General features: G+C 45.5%; 1 protein-coding gene across 1 annotated transcript in view; it reads right to left on the bottom strand.

Annotated features, from left to right (window-relative positions):
* Nucleotides 1–353: 353 nt before the first annotated feature.
* Nucleotides 354–19,191, bottom strand: part of LOC114355092 (double-stranded RNA-specific editase Adar-like) — a 52,389-nt gene continuing 33,551 nt past the window's right edge. The window contains exons 8-17 of the mRNA XM_028307753.1: nt 14,367–14,375; nt 12,953–13,111; nt 10,958–11,032; nt 10,194–10,329; nt 9,311–9,422; nt 7,793–7,879; nt 6,534–6,600; nt 5,663–5,834; nt 4,533–4,635; nt 354–562 (exon numbers count right to left, since the gene is read on the bottom strand). Coding sequence (XP_028163554.1) covers nt 398–562; nt 4,533–4,635; nt 5,663–5,834; nt 6,534–6,600; nt 7,793–7,879; nt 9,311–9,422; nt 10,194–10,329; nt 10,958–11,032; nt 12,953–13,111; nt 14,367–14,375 — 1,085 coding nt within the window. The 3' untranslated portion in view covers nt 354–397. The remainder of the gene's footprint in view (nt 563–4,532; nt 4,636–5,662; nt 5,835–6,533; nt 6,601–7,792; nt 7,880–9,310; nt 9,423–10,193; nt 10,330–10,957; nt 11,033–12,952; nt 13,112–14,366; nt 14,376–19,191) is intronic.

Below are 19,191 nucleotides of genomic sequence, written 5' to 3'. Positions count from 1 at the left end.
TAAGTCATGTACAAGTGACAGCCCTGTAAGTGACTGCCCTGTATAAGTGAGTGCCCTGTAAGTGTCTTCTCTGTATAAGTGAGTGCCCTGTAAGTGACTTAAGTGACTGCTATGTAAGTGACTGCCCTATAAGTGACTGCCCTATAAATGACTTAAGTGATTGCCCTGTAAGTGACTGACCATGTAAGTGACTGGCCTGTAAGTGACTGACCATGTAAGTGACTGGCCTGTAAGTGACTTAAGTGACTGTCCTGTAAATGACTTAAGTGGCTGCCCTGTAAATGTCTTCAGTGACTGACCTGTAAGTGATTTAAGTGACTGACCTGTAAGTGACTTAAGTGAGAGCACTGTAAGTGACTGACCTGTAAGTGACTTAAGTGAGTGCCCTGTAAGTGACTTAAGCGACTGACCTGTACATATGGTGCGGGTGCAGCAGCGAGCCCAGTACCAGCGAGTGCAGGTGCACCGGGCGTATGCAACGCGACAGCAAAGCGCCCTGGAGCCCTACGACGCACCAGCGCGCGACTTTGTCTGAACACGACATTGTTAGGAGGCGCTCGCCCTGGAAGAAACATAATAATTAACTATGTTTCTGCAGTTGAGTAAAAGGGAATATGCAAGGTTTTTTAATTTTTCATATTTTCAGTAGACTTGGCATGATTAAACATTCAAATTAAGATATGCAGGGTGTTAGGATGAGCGGACACTAGCCCATGTTGACATAAGCATATAAATGGTATGGTGAAGAAAGAAATTTGATATCACCATTTAAATTTTTTAAATTTCATACAAAATAAAATTTATAAAATCAGATTTGAATGAAAATTAATAATAATTAAAATGATGATATCAATTTTCTGACTTCACCATACCATTTATATGCATATGTTAACATGGGGTAGTGTCGGCTCATATACCCATTTACCTAACACCCTGTATAACCCAAAAGTGACTGACTGACATAGTGATCTATCAACGCACAGCTCAAACCACTGGACAGATCGGGCTGAAATTTGGCATGCAGGTAGATGTTATGACGTAGGCAACCGCTAAGAAAGGATTTTACGAAACACCACCCCTAAGGGGATAAAACGGGATCCACGCATACGAAGTCGCGGGCGGCCGCTAGTTTCTCATATTTTTAGCAGACTTGGCGTTACGAGTATCAAATCATTAAAGCCAAAATATAGACGCAATGGAGGGAAGTCGAACCTAAACTTCGAGCTCCCCCTATGTTCTTCTGATTAATTTCGTTGCGGGTCCAATGACAGTTTAACTTTCCCCCGGGACAAACTTGACCGTCACCAGGGTTATGGCGGTCAAGCAGTAGATCCTGGCTACACAGGAGTTGCAGCGGTGGGAACGAGCGGTAGGAATAGTCCCGACCTCATAAAGGTAGCAGGAAGGCGCTGGATGCAGGCCGCTATCAACCGATCTTTATGGAAATCATTGGTCGAGGCCTATGTTCAGCAGTGGACGTCCTGTTGCTGAAATAATGATGATGAAAATAAACAATATACCTGCATAACCCCGTCCCAAGTCTGTACCACATTGGTGCAGTTTTTGACCGGGATAGTGCCTTCCCCGGACTCGATCTTTGTCCTTAGCTGACCTCGGGCGAGCCTGCATTGAGAAAGGAGATATTTCAACATTACTTGTTATTTTGGAACTACGTTGTACTACTGTAGCACTATCACGCATTTTCTAGCTCTCAGAACATGCGTGAAGGTGCTACAGTGTACGTGAGAGTGGTACAGTGTACGTGAGAGCGCTACAATGTGCGTGAGAGTGCTAGAGTGTGCAAGAATGTCATGAAAGTACATATGAGACAGTGCCTTATAATATACCTGTTAGGATGTTCGTGAGGGCTGAACATTCTTCTTAAACTGCTACAGTGAGAGTGAGAGTGCTACAGTGTACGTGAAAGCGCTACACAGTGAGTAAGAATGTTACAGTGTACGTGAGAGTGTTACAGTGTACGTGAGAGTGCTACAGTGTGAGATATTGCTACAGTGTGCGTTAAAATGCTAGTAGGTGCATGACTGCATTTGAGATTGCGACAGTATGCTATCGACCTGTTAGGATGCCTATCTGGCTCCGGCTGCGATTGTTTATGAAGACTGAAGATCGTTCTTGAAGTACTACAGTGCGACTGAGAGTGCTACAATGTACGTTAGAGTGCGAAAGTGTGCGTTGGAATGCTAAAATGTGTGTGAAAGTAAGAAAAAGGTGCACGAGTGTGCTAGATGTACCTACTTGAAAGTGCGACAGTGTGCTAGTGCGCCTTATGTACCTGTTAGGTTGTCGATCTAGCTCCAGCTACGATTGTTCATGAGGATTGTAGATCGTTCGAAGTGCTACAGTGTGAGTGAGAGTGCTACAATGTACGTGATAGTACTGTGTGAATGAGAGTGCTACAATGTGCATGAGAGTTCTAGAATATACTTGAGAATGCGACAGCGTGTCTTACGTACCTGTTAGGATGTCTGTCAGGCTCCGGCTGCGGTTGTTCGTGAGGGTTGAATATCCTCCCGTCGCCACACGGCGCGGTGCTCACGTACAAATGAGGCCCAAGTGTGTATTAGAGTGCTAGAAGGTGGATGAGGATGCTAAAAGGTGGATGAGTGGGCTAGAAGGTGCGTGAGCGCTAGTGTGCCACCAGGTGCCTGAGAGCTACTGTGCTAGAAGGTGCGTGAGTGTTCTAGAATGTACTTGAGAGTGCGACAGTGTGCTAGAACGTACTTGAGAGTGCGACAGTGTGCTAGAACGTACTTGAGAGTGCGACAGCGTGCTATAATGAACATGAGAGTGCGACAGTGTGCCAGAATGTACTTGAGAGTGCGACAGTGTGCTTTACGTACCTGTTAGGATGTCTGTCAGGCTCCGGCTGCGGTTGTTCATGGGGACTGAATATTCTCCCATCGCCACAGGGAGCAGTGCTCACGTACAAATGAGGCCCAAGTGTGTATTAGAGTGCTAGAAGGTGGATGAGTGTGCTAGAAGGTGGATGAGTGTGCTGGAAGGTGGATGAGTGTGCTAGAAGGTGGATGAGTGTGCTGGAAGGTGGATGAGGGTGCTAGAATGTGGATGGGTGTGTATGAAGGTGCGTGAGCGCTAGTGTGCCACCAGGTGCGTGAGTGCTACTATGCTAGAAGGTGCTTAAATGTGCTAGAATGTACTTGAGAGTGCGACAGTGTGCTAGAAAGTACTTGAGGGTACGACAGTGTGCTATAATGTACTTGAGAGTGCAACAGTGTGCTAGAACGTACTTGAGAGTGCGACAGTGTGCTAGAATGTAATTAAGAGTGCGACAGTGTTCTAGAATGTACTTGAGAGTGCAACAGTGTGCTACAGTGCGTCTTACGTACCTGTTAGGGTGTCTGTCAGGCTCCGGCTGCGGCTGCTCATGAGGACTAAATATTATCCCGTCGCCACAGGGAGCAGTGCTCACATATAAGTGGATTTGCCAGTCCGGCTACACCTGGTAGCCGCCGCCAGGGACGTACAAGTGATGACTAAGTGTGCGTTAGGGTGCTAGAAGGCGGATGAGGATGCTAAAAGGTGGATGAGTGGGCTAGAAGGTGCGTGAGCGCTAGTGTGCCACCAGGTGCCTGAGAGCTACTGTGCTAGAAGGTGCGTGAGTGTTCTAGAATGTACTTGAGAGTGCGACAGTGTGCTAGAACGTACTTGAGAGTGCGACAGTGTGNGCGACTTTGTCTGAACACGACATTGTTAGGAGGCGCTCGCCCTGGAAAAAAACAATGATGAGTCAGTGGTTTGGATATGGGAGCGGAACAGGAGAGGTGATATTAACATAATTATAAAATAATAATCCTACTAATCCTACTTCCTACTAATATTATAAATGCGAAAGTTTGTGTGGATGTTTGTTACTCTTTCACGCAAAAACTGCTGAACGGATTTGGATGTAACTTTACAGTATTATTGTTTATAACCCAGAATAACGTATAGGCTATAATTTATGACGGTCTGTGACAAACTAAGTTTCACGCGGGTGAAACCGCGGGCAAAAGCTAGTAATTAATAAAAATGCTTTATTTCCTCACCACAACAACCATTACAATATTTTTAGTAGGTACAATTTTTGCTTACAGTAAAATTAGATTATTGTGGGAGACTGATGCCTAAACTAAGCTAAAAGAAGCTTGTATTTCAGGTTCAGGTCATCAGGCCCCCTCCCTTTTGTTTGTTGAATTATGACGTGACAGAGCATATAAATCTGAAGTCTTGCTGAGGTTTTACATCACAAAAACCAACCTTAGCTAGATCTACGACTCCAAAATTCTTAAACTTTTCCTTAGCAAAAGAAAAGCGCTGTATACTTATAAAAATTAAAGAACATGAGTACAAAATAATAAACGAAGGCGGACCGACGACCCCATAAAGGTAGCAGGAAGGCGCTGGACGCAGGCCGCTACCAACCGATCTTTATGGAAATCATTGGTCGAGGCCTATGTATAGCAGTGGACGTCCTGTTGCTGAAATAATGATGATGAAAATAAATAATATACCTGCATAACCCCGTCCCAAGTCTGTACCACATTGGTGCAGTTTTTGACCGGGATAGTGCCTTCCCCGGACTCGATCTTTGTCCTCAGCTGACCTCGGGCGAGCCTGCATTGAGAAAGGTGGTATTTCAACATAACTTTATTTTGTAACAACGTTTAGAGAGCTATAGTCTGGTCGCCGAACACGTAGAATATTGTCCAATAACCCCAAGCTACCCATCCTTATCGCTTGCGCGTAATTATATTGCTGTCGCGTCTGTGCAGTTAGAGTGCGAGCGCGACAACAACATAATTACGCGCGAGCGATAAGGATGGGTAGCTTGGGGTCATTGGACGAAATTCTACGTGCTCCGCGTTAGGGCTTTAGACTATGTGTGATAGGGCTGCAGTGTATGTGAGAGTGGTACAGTGTACGTGAGAGCGCTACAATGTGCGTGAGAGTGCTACAGTGTGCAAGTGTCACGAAAGTAAGAGACAGTGCCTTATTACCTGTTAGGATGTTCGTGAGGGTTGAATATCCTTCTTAAACTACTACAGTGTCCGTGAGAGTGCTACAGACTACAGTGTACGTGAGAGTGCTACAGTGTGCGTGAGTGCTACAATGCGCATAAAATGCTAGAAGGTGAGTGATAGTGCTACAACGTGCGTGAGACTGCGTAAGGTACCTATTAGGGTGTCTGTCAGGCTCCGGCTGCGGCTGCTCATGAGGACTAAATATTATCCCGTCGCCACAGGGAGCAGTGCTCACATACAAGTGGATTTGCCGGTCCGGCTACACCTGGTAGCCGACGCCAGGGACGTACAAGTGATAACTAAGTGTGCGTTAGGGTGCTAGAAGGCGGATGAGGATGCTAAAAGGTGGATGAGTGTGCTAGAAGGTGCATGAGCGCTAGTGTGCCACCAGGTGCCTGAGAGCTACTGTGCTAGAAGGTGCGTGAGAGTACTAGAATGTACATGAGACTGCGACAGTGTGCTAGAACGTACTTGAGAGTGCGACAGTGTGCTAGAACGTACTTGAGAGTGCGACAGCGTGCTATAATTAACATGAGAGTGCGACAGCGTGCTATAATGAACATGAGAGTGCGACAGTGTGCCAGAATGTACTTGAGAGTGCGACAGTGTGTCTCACGTACCTGTTAGGGTGTCTGTCAGGCTCCGGCTGCGGTTGTTCATGGGGACTGAATATCCTCCCATCGCCACAGGGAGCGGTGCTCACATACAAATGTATCTGACGGTCCGGCTTCATCTGGTAGCCGCCGCCTGGCACCGGTTCTAGGTCAGATGAAGCGATGGTGGCCTTGGGATCTGGTGGTGAAGGGAAAACACTATAGTACACCAAACAAAAAAGAAATTGACAATAAAGACAGCACAATTTGCGCGGTCTTATCGTTAAGAAGTGATCTCTTCACGACAATCATATTATCCAAGGTGACTTCAACTAGAATCGCCATAGCAAATTCCCATGTTTCTCTACATGGGAAATTGCTATGGCGAGTCGTTTTCGTACTATTGTCCTTACTTACTTACTGCAACCTTTCGGTTTTTTACTTTTATGGTATGTTTTGTTAGCACTTTGTATAAGCTGTATGAATCCCAACTAATATTATAAATGCGAAAGTAACTCTGTCTGTCTGTCTGTCTGTCTGTCTGTCTGTCTGTCTGTCTGTCTGTCTGTTACGCTTTCCCGCTTAAACCTCGCAACCGATTTTGATGAAATTTGGCATAGAGATAGTTTGAGTCCCGGGAAAGAACATAGGATAGTTTTAATCCCGGTTTTTGAAACAGGGACGCGCGCGATAAAGTTTTTCTGTGACAGACAAAATTCCACGCGGGCGAAGCCGCGGGCGGAAAGCTAGTTCTAAATAAAAAAATGAAGGAAACGTAAACAAAACCTCCTTAGCCATTTAAAGGTATTCGCATATGGAATTAAATTGCAAATAATACTGTAAGTGTTAGCTGTTACAAATCACTCTTTAGAACACAGAAACCTATGGACCTACGCACCTTCAGCAGAAGCGTACATCAAGAGTTGCGCGTATAGATGCCGCTGCAAGCAACGCCGGGCCGTCACCTAGTGAAGAAACAGAAACAATACGTCAAATTACGCCTAAATAGGCTAGTTTCCTAAAAAAAGTCTGTCATGTTTAATATCAAAAAATATTGGACACATATATTTTTATTTGTCAATCTAACAAATAATTACATAGTTATGGTGCGTTGAAGTTCCGCACGACGTCACAACGTGCGGCACTATTATGCACGCATTGACGTCACGGGCCTCTTCTTATGAACTTTGGCGCGCTTTATCTCTTTAAATTTTCATTAGTTTGAAAAAGTGAAAAATACGTGTAGAGTATTTTTCGATAAGTTAACTGACGGACTAATTAAAACTCTTGCTTTTTGAAACATCCCTATTGCTGTTTTATTTAAAGACTTTATTGCACACACACACAAAAATGATCAGTACAAAAAGGCGAGTTTAAGGCTAAGGTCAGGTAACAGTCTCTCTCAGCTGTTCTGATTTGATGATTTTTTGACACAGACGGAAGATGGGATACCTTATGCATCATAGATAATTTTAAATCTGGTGTAAATGGGGCTAAAATCCGTCGTTTAGTCAAATTTATTCCTGAATCCGGATGGTGTGCATGAGAGTGCTAGAACATGCATGACTGTACTTAAGAGTGCGATAAAGTACGAGACTGTGCTAGAATGTGTATTCATGTTTACAATACTCAATCGTTTATTGCATAACGATTTATGTCTGTAGTTTAAACGTATTATTACATTTTCACCACATAGTATAAAACAAAGTCGCTCTCTGCTGTCTGTCCCTATTTATGCTTAGATCTTTAAAACTACGCAACGGATTTTGATACGGTTTTTTGTATTAGAGTGATTCAAGAGGAAGGTTTATATGTATACTCACTACCCGTGCAAAACCGGGGCGGGTTGCTAGTTGCACATAAAAGGTGCATAATCGTGTCCATCCTAAGTGAGATAGACTATAGTCTGGTCTGTGAGCACGTAGAATTTTGTCCAATGACCCCAAGCTACCCATCCTTATCGCTCGCGCGTAATTATGTTGCTATCGCGCTCGCACACTCACTGCGGGCGCGCGTCGCACAGTCGCGACAGCAATATAGTTACGCGCGAGCGATAAGGATGGGTAGCTTGGGGTCATTGGACGAAATTCTACGTGCTCGGCGACCGGACTAGGGCAAAGCTGTGGACAGGAGGTAGTAATAAATTAATGTACAAACCTCAGCGTGACAATCGTTGAGTACCCTCCCTCGCACAGACATATGCTCACCGGATACGCACTTGGTGCCGGTGGTCACCGCGATTACCTGCGACAAAATACACAGAAAAAAATTAAATAACTTGAAAAAATGGAATTCCGCTTGCCGGGCCACTGCTCTTCACAAGCAACATAAATAAATAATTACATTAATAAATGATTTATTGATTGATTGATAAGACACTAAAGTCTGTTCGCCGAGAGTTGATAAATATTATGAAATGTCTTGCAATAGCGACTGTCGCTTAATTATCGCATTCTGTATGGCGGGTTCTGTATGGTACGAGCCACGCAGCTGTCGTCAAGCGCCCCGGTCGGCGGGCCGCAATGTGTGAAACGGAATAGATTTATTTTACATAAGACCGAAATGAATGGTATGACAGTGGGTAGGGCTGTGCCCAACATTGGGATACACTATAAGCCACTTGATAATAATGAAATACTTTTTATCCAACACATGGACGCCACGTGTTTGATCCGTATCCCCACGTATGCCCTAACCGGAATAATTCCCGTAAATTTAAAAGAGATAATAATGATAATCTACCAACTTTTTCATTATATCGACAAAAATAATAATTAGCAGGCCGCAATTTATAATGAGTTTAGAACCTCTGATATTTAATTTTTTTTATCGACTCTCGGCGAACAGACTTTACACCCGTCGAAAATTTCAAGCGTAATAAATACTGCTGAACATAGGCCTCCCCCAATGATTTCCACATCGCCGGGTTGGCAGCGGCCTGCATCCACCGCCTTCCTGATACCTTTATGAGGTCGTCGGCCTACACGTTTAACAAAATTAAATTACGAAATCTAATTGGAAAACCACAAGACTTTTGTAAAATTTATTTAATTTGTGTATTTAATGCATTATAAACTTGTTTTTGTGCTATCAATGTGTATTATTTAGGCCCGATTCGACCAATCTTTTATCCGAGAATAACTGCTGGTAACTGGCACATTGACAGTTTCAATATGGGAAATATGTCAGAATGACAAGTTTATCCTTCAGTTAAAAGTTAAAGAACGATGGTAAAATCAGCCCTTAGGTCCAGTTTTTTGATTCATGGTTAAAATAAGTAATTGTTAAATTTTGCTACTAATGGTTAAATATTAACAAAATGTAAACTAATAGTTAAAAATGTACTAAAAGTCAAGCAAACCATTGTTCGAAAAACATTTTTTTCTGATAATTAACCACTTGTCATTTGACATATGTCAAATTTGACTATAGACGACCCACGCTGAACTGTCCCAAAAAACTCAATGACAGGGGGGCGCTACCATCGTTCAACTATATGGTTTCCAACATGGCAAAAATCTGAACCAGCGATCCGGTATTGACGGTGGCGCCCCGCTGTCAATGTCATGAATAGGACAGTTCAGTATTTTGGAATTATATTGGTTATTTTAACTACGAATCAAAAAACTGGGCATATTGGAGTAGTTGGTAAGTAGGTACATAAATGTCTCTCACCCTGGCATCCTCAGTCCTGTTGTTGATGGTGATGACGATACCAGCAAGCACCTTTCTCTTGGAGTGGACCAGATCACCCTTCATCACCTCATTGAATTTCTCGTTCACCAGTCTGGGGGAAATGATGATGATTAGGTTAATATGATATTAAGTAACACCTTATTAATATGGGTTTTATGCCCGATTTCACCATCAATTCTTAATTTTTAGGTGACCACTTATGTAAACAAAATTACTGTTATTTGTTACCACTTAAAAATTTGATGTTGTTGGTGAAAACGGGCAATAATCAAACGAAAAAGAAACCCTATGGTAACACATAATAAGAATTTTCTTTACATAGGGGTCACTTAAAAATTAGGGATTGATGGTGAAAACGGGCATTAGAGTATTGTAAAAACTAGTGGCGCTAAGTAACCTAACATTGGCGCCATATGGTAACAGGACTTCAATCACTATTGGCGCCAACTCACGATGAATAGTGGCGCCAACTGGCGACCAACAGTGGCACCAACTAGCGATAAATAGTGGCGCCAAATAGCGATAAATAGTGGCGCCAACTGACAATCAATAGATGCACCAACTGTCAATCAATAGTGGCACCAAATGGCTATGAATAGTGGCGCCAACTAGCTAGCAATAGTGGCGCCAACTAGCGATCAAGCGGCGCCAACTCGCAACCAACAGAGGCACCAAATGGCGATCGACGGTGGCGCTAATTGGCGATCAATAGTGGCGCCAACTGGCTACGTATAATGGCGCCAACTGACGATCAACGGTGGCGTCAACTGGCTACGAATAATGGCGCTAATTGGCGATCAATTGAGGCGCCAACTGACAATCAATAGAGGCGCCAACTGACGACACCCTGTATATGACTTACTTCCCCACGTGGTCGGCCAGGGTCTGCGGCAGGAAGCCAGCCATGGCTGAGGGCGGCGGAGACTCCACGCGGCCCTCGTCTAAGACAGCTAATGCTGAACGAGCCGCTGCCAGCTTGGCTAGTTTTTTGCTGGACCCTATAACAAATTTATTGGTTGTTATTTAGTAGGTATTTATGCTCTTTTTCGACAAAAATTTAAAGTTCGATGTGCACAATAAATTACTTTATTACAAACACGATTGATTTTACTTCTTTAAGGCCTGATTTTTCAATCGTCAGACAACTATTAACTAAAGAATAAACTTGCCATTTTGACATATTTTCCATACTGAAACTGTCAATGTGCCAAACTTATTCTTCACTTCAGATAAAAAGTTATCTGACGATTTAAAAATCAGCCCTTAAATAAGTAATTAACAAAGATACAAAAAAAACGACTAATTGAGAGTTCCGTACAAACTTGACATAATTATTTTGCTAAAATTAAGATTTTCGAGCAAATAAACTGGCAAGCAATCTTTTATTCCATGGGAACCCCACTTACATATTTACTTTATTCAAATTTTTAACAGACTTCAATAAAGAAGGAGGAGAGCATTTAAGAAAAATATTTTGTCGATTTTGCTCGATAAGCACATACATTTGTCGTCTAAAATGGTCGATAAAATAAGAAGTCGATTTTATTACGGCGTACATCCTAGCCTGGCTGGTGACAAACAAATAAGTCTTGAGGTAGTAAGTCGGTTAAAAATCAATATACTCACCATATCCTTCAAACTTCTGGTCTTTCACGCAACAAACCACTTTGAACCTCATACTATGGCTCAACTGGAGTGGAGCTGGAAGAAACAAGTATAGTTAATTAAATATGCATTTATTTTTAAAACATAGACCCCTCGCCCACGGCGACTTTTTGTAGCGATGCAATAGCGATTCTGCTGCGTGTTCGTATCGATACAGTCGCAATGCGGCCGCTAGTTGTGTGCCCTCGCCCACATAAACACGATTCAGTCGTGATTAGAGATGGGTTATACTAGGTAAATTTGATACTAGGTGCACCTATTCCTAGTATTTATTAATACTCGATCCAAATACCTATTCCACCTAGTACGTAGTAATTTAGCATACTTGACGCGACTAGTGCGGACTAATCCACGTAATATGACTTTAAAATACAATTTTCTTTGAAAAGATACAACCGTAGTATGAATAATGCAATTTGAAATTGAATAATAATATAATTCCTCTCTTCATACTTCAACAGGCTTTGGACTGCCAACTTAAAAGTTGGCGTATTTAAAAGATATCAATTTCATAAAAATATTTACATATTTTTTTTCTTTTTTACATGAATATGGTTTGACTACGTTTGTGTGCGTTTGCTTCGTCGCGCTCAAATTTGTTTGGTCAGACAGAGACGGAGTGAATCTCTACGTTCGCACATAAGCTTAGCGAGAAATACTCGGTGCGCGTAATACACGACTACGGATTACGCAATAATAACCTCTATTACTTTGGTGGTAGGGTCGGAAATCGTGTAATTTATAAAATACTAGGTGGATCAAGTATTTAAAAAATTGGAATAGGTGCTGCCTAGTACTGTAAAATACCTAGTGTGTGGATCTGTTCTAGTAAATACGTCTCATCTCTAGTCGTGATGCAAATGCGATACTGTCGCGCTTCTGTCGCGATGCAAACGCGATTCAATTACCTACGATCGCACCAGTTGCCGCGCCACCCTCCCTCCGTTGTCTTTCCGATGTCGTCCGACACGATCGCGCGTTTACATCGAAAAAGTAGCGATGCTGTACCGCGTTTACATCGAAAAAGTAGCGATGCTGTACCGCGTTTACATCGAAAAAGTAGCGATGCTGTACCGCGTTTACATCGAAAAAGTAGCGATGCTGTACCGCGTTTACATCGAAAAAATAGCGATGCTGTACCGCGTTTACATCGAAAAAGTAGCGATGCTGTACCGCGTTTACATCGAAAAAGTAGCGATGCTGTACCGCGTTTACATCGAAAAAGTAGCGATGCTGTACCGCGTTTACATCGAAAAAGTAGCGATGCTGTAGCGCGTTATTTGCGTGATGCTGTCGCACCATTAAAAAAAAGTCACCGTGAGTGAGGGACCATACTCGAACAGTTAAGTTTTATCATTGATATGAAAGTGCGCACATTACACAGATTTCGTATCGGCCGATTCCTCATACAAAATCGACCCAACTATTCACACAGAATGTTGATGGGAGTTGGTAAAACAAGTTTTGGCGGTCAAGCTGGAGAATCTACAGTGTAGATCCAGGCTACACGGAGTTGCAGCGATGGGAACGAGAGGTGGGAATAGTCCCGTTTACACAGGAGTCTGACGACGTCATAAAGGTAGCAGGAAGGCGCTGGACGCAGGCCGCTGCCAACCGATCAACCTGGAAATCATTGGGGGAGGCCTATGTTCAGCAGTGGACGTCCTATGGCTGAAATGATGATGATGATGACACAGGACTTGCAGCGGTGGGAATAGTCCATAGCATACCTTGGCTGGAATCCAGCTGCGATCCGTCCCCAAAAGTGCACATGAAGTTGAGTCCCGGATAGTTCTCATACAAAACGTTGATGGGACTCTTGTTGATGGCCGCGTTGTACTGTTTATAAAGGAGTTGCAGCGGTGGGTGGGAATAATCCCACTTACACAAAAGTGGCAGAGGTGGGAATAGTCCAGTTTAAACAGGGAGTTGCAGAGGTGGGAATAGTCCCCTTACCTTGGCTGGAGTCCAGCTGCGATCCGTCCCCAAAAGTGCACACGAAGTTGAGTCCAGGATAGTTCTCGTACAGAACGTTGATGGGACTCTTGTTGACGGCCGCGTTGTTGGTCGCGCCGAATAGCGCCGTCGCCGGGCAAGAAGTGGGGGGCGGGGTGCCTTCTGGAAGAGAAAAGAACGAAAAATTAATATTGAGGCTAGTGACCGACCGAATATTCGTTTTTTTGCGGCCATTTTCGGCCAAAAAATGGACATTCGGCTATATTTTCGTTTTCGGCCAAAAACCGAATAAATACGTGAATAAGATACGTATATTGGATATCTTTGGAGTTAATGGGGTGCACTCATAGTTCCAATCAGACTTGAACGGATGCGGTAATGTCACACTGTTTTGAAGTTGTGAAGTGAGGTTACGTTGTAAAGAGTGTCCAGCGGAATTTTTTTAAGTTTAAAATTGAATACAAGGCCAAAGAGTTTTCATTAAATTCAGGCAAGAATTCGCAAGATTGGAAGTTTTTACATTTCTCATTTGTTTACAAGACTACTTAACCATTTTGAAAGTAAAAGCATCGAAAATTATGGATATTTAATCGGAAACAGATTGCAATTTGACAGTTGAAGGTCATTTTCGGTTACGTTTTCGGTGAAAATGGGACTGCAGCCGAAGCTTCGTTTTCGTTTTCGGCTGAAAATCCATATTCGGTCGGACACTAATTAAGGCGACTGGAGTAAAACCGGACGTTGGCGACGGGACGTCCACCCACAAAGTGGACCGACGACATCATAAAGGTAGCAGGAAGGCGTTGGACGCAGGCCGCTACCAACCGGGCAGCATGGAAAGCATTGGGGGAGGCCTATGTTCAGTGGACGTCCTATGGCTGAGATGATGATGATGACTGGAGTAAAACCGCAAAAGACCGAGGCAAATGACGACACACACTTTATTTATTTACTAGCGACCCGCCCCGGCTTCGCACGGGTGCTACTAAGTATACATCCTTCGTCTTGTATCACACTATCTATTTAAAAAACGCGTATCAAAATCCGTTACGAAGTTTTATAAATCTAAGCATACATAGGGACAGACACTTGAAATTTGGCAAGTAGGTTCCAAGGTTTAGAGTGTAGACATCCAATAAGAACGGATTTAACAAAACTCCACCCCTAAGGGGTAAAACGGAGAACACGCGTACGAAGTCGTGGGCGGCCGCTAGTCAACCATAAAAGTGCAATTTTTCGATAAAAAAAATCGCGAATTATGTAGGTATTGCTATTTTGCGGTTTTCAAAAGTAAAAATACCCTACTTCTGTACATTTTTTTTACCTTAAAACCCTGTATAAAGGTCGAAAATCATAATAAAGGCTAAACAATTCACTTACCGGGACTCGTATCCGTAGACTTCACGGTCGCGACCGTCGGCGGCTGCTTCATCTTCACCTCCAGGCATTGGAAGTCCGACACTGTTGGATAACAAATAGGATTCATTATTCATAATGAAATTCATTGATCGTTCTTTAAGTTATTGAAGTGATAGACTAACAAACATGAAAAAAAATAACATGATTATTGAATTTTAATCGGCATATTAATTCAAAGTCACCATAATTTAGATAGAAATCGCACTTAGCCACTTTAGCTTACTAGAGGCAAATGGAGGATTTGACCAACACTCTCCATGTTTGGGTTATACCGTCTGCTTTTGACAAAGGGAATCCCTGGCACCTTTATGCATCCTATCCGTAATCCACTGAAGCTACTGGGTAACCAGAAGCTTGAGCGTTTTTAACCAAGCTTTATGAGTGGTTTTTTAGCCCTAGTGTCCTCAGAGCTGCCGCTCTTCGCTGGTAGTTCTGTAACTGGGGAGTCCCTGCTAACTAGAAACTGAAAGGCATGCTCGGCAAAGCATACACAGTTTTCCACCGCTGCAACTCCTGTGTAGCCAAGATCTGCTGCAACTCCTGTGTAAGATCTATCTTCATCCCTCTTCTCTCACTTACCTGGTGCCCTGCTGGACACGTCCCTGGTAATTTTGCAACTGGGGAGCTTTGGCATGCTCGCATATTTTTGAGCACCTTCCCACCGTTGCAACTCTTGTGTAGCGAAGACCTATGTTCATCTCTCTTCTCTCTCGCTCGTCGCTGGTGAGGTCCTGCTGCTTTGGTAGATCTAGCCTTTTCGCTATGACGCTGGTCTCCGTCTTTGCTCCCCTTTGGTGCAAGAAGGATCCTATTAAGCTCGTTCCCTAGTCTCTCTCACCTGGCATCCTCCCGGGCTCGTCGCTAGTGAAGTCCTGCTGCGGGCCGGCGCCCGGTGCCGGCAGCACGCGGCCGGCGCGCGCCAGCAGGGCGGACAAGCAGGCGCGGGCCGCCGACGCGCGCGCCGAGCGCTTGCTGTGACCCCAGCCTTCGAAGCATGCTCTCCACTGCAGGAGTTCCCTCTAACTTACTAGAGGCAAATGGAGGCTTTGGCTTCCACTCCTCACGCTGGCACTCTTATCAATGAGCAGGCTATGCGTAGCGTGCACTCTTACTATGAAGCCAGGATCTACAGCTTGACCTTAAGTCAACCAGTGAGTCAAGTTTGCCCCAGGAATAGCAGCTGTCATTGGACCCACAACGAAATTAGACACTTATAGGAGTTGTCATTACTTCTAGCTACTCTTGCTTGTGTAGCTAGGATCTACAGCTTGACTGTCAATAACATCCTAACCAGTGAAGGCACAAGTTTGTCCCAGGATCCAAAGTCGCTTGAAGACACTAAAGTTTCTTCTTGCACCTAGCACCTAGCTAGGCTCGTCCCTGGTAATTCTAGAACTGGGGAGTCCCTAGCTAGAAACTGAAAGGCAAGCTCGCATATACTTACACGACTCTCAATCGCTGCAACTCCTGTCTAGCCTAGATCTATCTTTCTCCCTCTTCTCTCACTTACCTGGTGCCCTGCTGGGCTCGTCCCTGGTAATTTTGCAACTGGGGAGCTTTGGCATGCTCGCATATTCTTGAGAACCTTCCCACTGCTGCAACTGCTGTGTAGCCAAGACTGCTGCAACTCCTGTGTAGCTAGGATCTGCTGCAACTCCTGTGTAGCCAAGACTGCTGCGACTCCTGTATAGCTAGGATCTGATGCAACTCCTGTCTTTCCTCCTCATCTCTCTTCTCTCTCACCTGGCATCCTCCCGGGCTCGTCGCTGGTGAAGTCCTGCTGCTTTGGTGGAAATAACCTGCCCGCCTATGTTCAGCAGTGGACGACCTGTGTCTGAAATGATGATGATGAACTTGCCCGCTATGTAGCTCGTCTCCGCACGTTTCGCCTCGACTCGCTATGATGTAAGAAGGATCCTATAGAACTGTCCCTCTTCTCTCCCACCTGGCATCCTCCCGGGCTCGTCGCTGGTGAAGTCCTGCTGCGGGCCGGCAGCACGCGGCCGGCGCGCGCCAGCAGGGCGGACAAGCAGGCGCGGGCCGCCGACGCGCGCGCCTCGCGTTTGCTGTGACCCCACCTCACCACCCAGCCTTCGGAGCATGCTCTCCGCTGCAGGAGTTCCCTCTAACTTACTAGAGGCAACTTTATGCAACCCCATAATCCACTCAAGCTACTGGGTATCCAGAAGCTTGACCGTCTTTAACCTAAGGCCCAAGTTTGTTGAGTGGTTTTTTAGCGCAAGCAATTTTGAACCCTGAGGGTTCAAAATTGCTTGAAGGCACCTAGATTTCCTAGTGTTCTCTGAGTTGGCACTCTTCGCTGGTAGTTCTGTAGCTGGGGTGCTCCTGCTAGCTAGAAAGCATGCTCGCATATTCTTGTAAAGCTTTCCATCGCTGCAACTCCTGTGTAGCCAAGACTGCTGCAATTCCTATGTAGCTAGAATCTGCTGCAACTCCTGTGTAGCCAGGATCTGCTGCAACACCTGTGTAGCCAAGATTTGCTGCGACTCCTTTGTAGCCAAGATCTGCTGCAACTCCTGTGTAGCCAGGATCTACCTTCATCCCTCTTCTCTCTCACCTGGCATCCTCCCGGGCTCGTCGCTGGTGAAGTCCTGCTTCTTTGGTGGAATAACCTGCTCGCTATGACGCTGGTCTCCGTCTTTGCTCCCCTTTGATGCAAGAAGGATCTAACAAAGCACTGTTCCCTAGTATGCCCTCATCTGACACCTGGCTAGGCTCGTCCCTGGTAACTCTGGAGCTGGAACCCTGCAACTCCTGTGTAGCCAAGATCTGCTGCAACTCCTGTGTAGCTAGGATCTGCTGCAACTCCTGTGTAGCTAGGATCTGTTGCACTCCTGTGTAGCCAAGACTGCTGCAACTCCTGTGTAGCCAAGACTGCTGCAACTCCTGTGTAGCCAGGATCTACCTTCATCCCTCTTGGGTGGTCCTCTCCCTCAGGTGAGAGACCTGGCATCCTCCCGGGCTCGTCGCTGGTGAAGTCCTGCTGCTTTGGTGGAAATAATCTGCCCGCCTATGTTCAGCAGTGGACGACCTGTGTCTGAAATGATGATGATGAACTTGCCCGCTATGTAGCTCGTCTCCGCACGTTTCGCCTCGACTCGCTATGATGTAAGAAGGATCCTATAGAACTGTCCCTCTTCTCTCCCACCTGGCATCCTCCNAACATAATTACGCGCGAGCGATAAGGATGGGTAGCTTGGGGTCATTGGACGAAATTCTACGTGCTCCGCGTTAGGGCTTTAGACTATGTGTGATAGGGCTGCAGTGTATGTGAGAGTGGTACAGTGTACGTGAGAGCGCTACAATGTGCGTGAGAGTGCTACAGTGTGCAAGTGTCACGAAAGTAAGAGACAGTGCCTTATTACCTGTTAGGATGTTCGTGAGGGTTGAATATCCTTCTTAAACTACTACAGTGTCCGTGAGAGTGCTACAGACTACAGTGTACGTGAGAGTGCTACAGTGTGCGTGAGTGCTACAATGCGCATAAAATGCTAGAAGGTGAGTGATAGTGCTACAACGTGCGTGAGACTGCGTAAGGTACCTATTAGGGTGTCTGTCAGGCTCCGGCTGCGGCTGCTCATGAGGACTAAATATTATCCCGTCGCCACAGGGAGCAGTGCTCACATACAAGTGGATTTGCCGGTCCGGCTACACCTGGTAGCCGACGCCAGGGACGTACAAGTGATAACTAAGTGTGCGTTAGGGTGCTAGAAGGCGGATGAGGATGCTAAAAGGTGGATGAGTGTGCTAGAAGGTGCATGAGCGCTAGTGTGCCACCAGGTGCCTGAGAGCTACTGTGCTAGAAGGTGCGTGAGAGTACTAGAATGTACATGAGACTGCGACAGTGTGCTAGAACGTACTTGAGAGTGCGACAGTGTGCTAGAACGTACTTGAGAGTGCGACAGCGTGCTATAATTAACATGAGAGTGCGACAGCGTGCTATAATGAACATGAGAGTGCGACAGTGTGCCAGAATGTACTTGAGAGTGCGACAGTGTGTCTCACGTACCTGTTAGGGTGTCTGTCAGGCTCCGGCTGCGGTTGTTCANCTCACTTATCTGGTGCCTAGCTAAGCTTGTCGCTAGTAAAGTCTTGCGACCCTGGTGGAACAAAATGCCTGCTAAGCTGCTGTCTCGCCTCATCTCCTCTCTGGTGGAAGACACTTCTAAAGAACTGTCCCTCTTCTCTCTCACCTGGCATCCTCCCGGGCTCGTCGCTGGTGAAGTCCTGCTGCGGGCCGGCGCCCGGTGCCGGGAGCACGCGGCCGGCGCGCGCCAGCAGGGCGGACAAGCAGGCGCGGGCCGCCGACGCGCGCGCCGAGCGCTTGCTGTGACCCCAGCCTTCGGAGCATGCTCTCCACTGCAGGAGTTCCCTCTAACTGGCTAGAGGCAAATGGAGGCTTTGGCTTACACTCATACCACCAAAAGCTGGCTATGCGTAGCGTGCAACTAACTTACTATGAAGCCAGGAACTACAGCTTGACCTTCTCCTAAGTGACAAGCAGGCGCGGGCCGCCGACGCGCGCGCCGAGCGCTTGCTGTGACCCCAGCCTTCGGAGCATGCTCTCCACTGCAGGAGTTCCCTCTAACTTGCTAGAGGCAAATGGAGGATTTGGCTTCCACTCCTCACGCTAGCACTTTATCAATGAGCAGGCTACGCGTAGCGTGCACTCTTACTATGTAGCAAGGATCTACAGCTTGACCTTCAGTCAACCAGTGAGTCAAGTTTGCCCCAGGAATAGCAGCTGTCATTGGATACACAACGAAATTAGACACTTATAGGAATTCCCACCGTTGCAA

Source organism: Ostrinia furnacalis, unplaced genomic scaffold (assembly GCF_004193835.3).
Source record: "Ostrinia furnacalis isolate ACB-3 unplaced genomic scaffold, ASM419383v2 OfSCF2340, whole genome shotgun sequence".
NCBI classification, from domain to species: Eukaryota; Metazoa; Arthropoda; class Insecta; order Lepidoptera; family Crambidae; genus Ostrinia; species Ostrinia furnacalis.
This window is presented reverse-complemented; position numbering and strand designations above follow the sequence as displayed.